The sequence below is a fragment of the Eurypyga helias genome, unplaced genomic scaffold (assembly GCF_000690775.1).
Source record: "Eurypyga helias isolate BGI_N326 unplaced genomic scaffold, ASM69077v1 scaffold20602, whole genome shotgun sequence".
Taxonomy (NCBI): domain Eukaryota; kingdom Metazoa; phylum Chordata; class Aves; order Eurypygiformes; family Eurypygidae; genus Eurypyga; species Eurypyga helias.
The window spans coordinates 5536-7310 of NW_010235535.1; the positions used below are offsets into that span (position 1 = coordinate 5536).

Sequence of the window (1775 nt, forward strand, 5' to 3'; positions counted from 1 at the left end):
GGGGATGGTCAGGCTCCCCCGCAGCCTCGGGAAGGGCAGCGCTTTGGTCAGACTCCCCCACTCTGGGCAGAGGGCTGGCGTCTCCCTGGGGTGGCAGCTCCGTCCGGTAGCCAGGGAGGGAATGGGGGGAGAGGCGAGGGGAGCAGAGAGAGACAAGCCCCTGTTCCTGGTGGGTGTCCCAGCCAGCTGCGGGGAGGCCAGGGCAGTAGGGCAGCACATCCCTCCCACTGCCGGCATTATCCTGCCCTAGCTTTTCTCCTTGGGCGACTTGCTCTTGGAGTCATGCTTGTTGCCCAGCAGCTTAAGCACCTTCATGGGCTTGAATTTGCCTTTCTTCTTGCTCTCGGTCTCCATGTCCTTGTGAAATTCTGGGGTCGCAAAGGGAGGGTGTTACTGCGGGATGCTGATGGTTGTACACCAAGGGCAAGGGCGAGAGTCGCGAATCGAAGCCCTGTCCGCTGAACGCACACTTCTTCCTGTGCTAACAGGGGTGCGCAGCACAACCATGCCCCAGACTTTAATGGGAAAGGCTCCAGAGTCCTCACAGAACACATCCCACCTCCCCTCCTGCACACCATTCCATCTACGGCTCCTGCTGCCCCTCGCTGGGGTCGGCAGTGAAAACATCATGCCAAAAAATCATCCTGATTGTTTCTTACCTTTCCTTTTAATCATGGCTTCCAACATTTTATCCTCCTCCTCTTCTCTGGAAGAGAGAGAGAAAACAGTCAGCAATTCAGCCCTGCAGTCTTGTTTCAGGCTAGAGAACCTCCTGCTTCGAAGCTGCGGAGGGGCAGATCCATCACACTCTCCTGTGAGCATTCACTATCTGCAGGGTAAATTCCACGTGCTGCACGTACTGCCCTGCCTTCCCCACATAGGGCATTCAAAAAGACAAGGATCGGGAAGCCTGGGAAAGACATCAGCAACAGGAACACCCTGGGACATGCCGAGTCAGACTGGCCACACTTTTCCCCTCTCCCCCAGCCCGCCCCGCTCCTCGCTCACCTCTGCCGGTCCTCGTCCAGGCAGTTTACGATGGCGTTTCTCTGCTCAATGATGGTCACCAGCTCTTTCATCAGCACCTTCTCCCTCCCTCGGTCCTCCTCCGTCCAGTCCTTCTCTACCCGGCCAAATCCCAAGGAAAGACAGGCAGTTAAATGGCTGAAGCAGCCCTGAAACCCAGAGCTTTTGGGACAGAGACCCCCTAGCATGATCCCCTGCTACCCTGCCAGGCTGTGGGCCTGCGGTGCCATGTGGGGAGAGCCCTGTGGGTGCCACCCACTAGGGACAACAGGAGCAGGTCCCTGCGCAGGGCTGGGGCATGCAGCCCTAAAGCCAGCCGACTGCACTACAGATCCATCTCTCCCTGCCCAAGACCTGCCAAGATGGGGGGGAGCTGAAGCCCAGGGGGAAAACGGAGGCAACCGCATGCAGCGCGATGCTCTACCCGGCTTGTTGAGAAGGCAACGCAGTTCATACTCCACATCCGACTGCCGCTGCTCCAGGTTCTGCTGCTTGAAGCTGCAAGGGAAGGAGGCGCTGTCAGGAACCACTGCCAGGCTCCAGGGAGGCAGAACGTCATCCCAAGGCACGGGGTGAGCTTGGGAAGAACCACTGAGGTGCTGATCATCCCCTGTATAGCCAAAGGGTGAGGGACCAAGCGCCAGCAGGGACCAGCCCTGACTGCCCAAGGCCTTCCCGGAGGAGATGCTGCAGGGGCTCTGGTGACTTGCAGTGGGTCAAGCTCTGATTGTGTTTGGATACAGTGGTCT

At 58.6% G+C, this 1775-nt stretch overlaps 1 protein-coding gene across 1 annotated transcript in view; it reads right to left on the minus strand.

Moving 5' to 3' along the window:
- Positions 1-114: 114 nt before the first annotated feature.
- MICALL1 (MICAL-like 1) overlaps positions 115-1775 on the minus strand; it is a gene marked incomplete at its 5' end in the record, with an annotated part of 13243 nt that continues 11582 nt past the window's right edge. Inside the window, 4 exon segments of the mRNA XM_010146797.1 lie at positions 115-368; positions 660-706; positions 1009-1123; positions 1451-1524. Coding sequence (XP_010145099.1) covers positions 247-368; positions 660-706; positions 1009-1123; positions 1451-1524 — 358 coding nt within the window.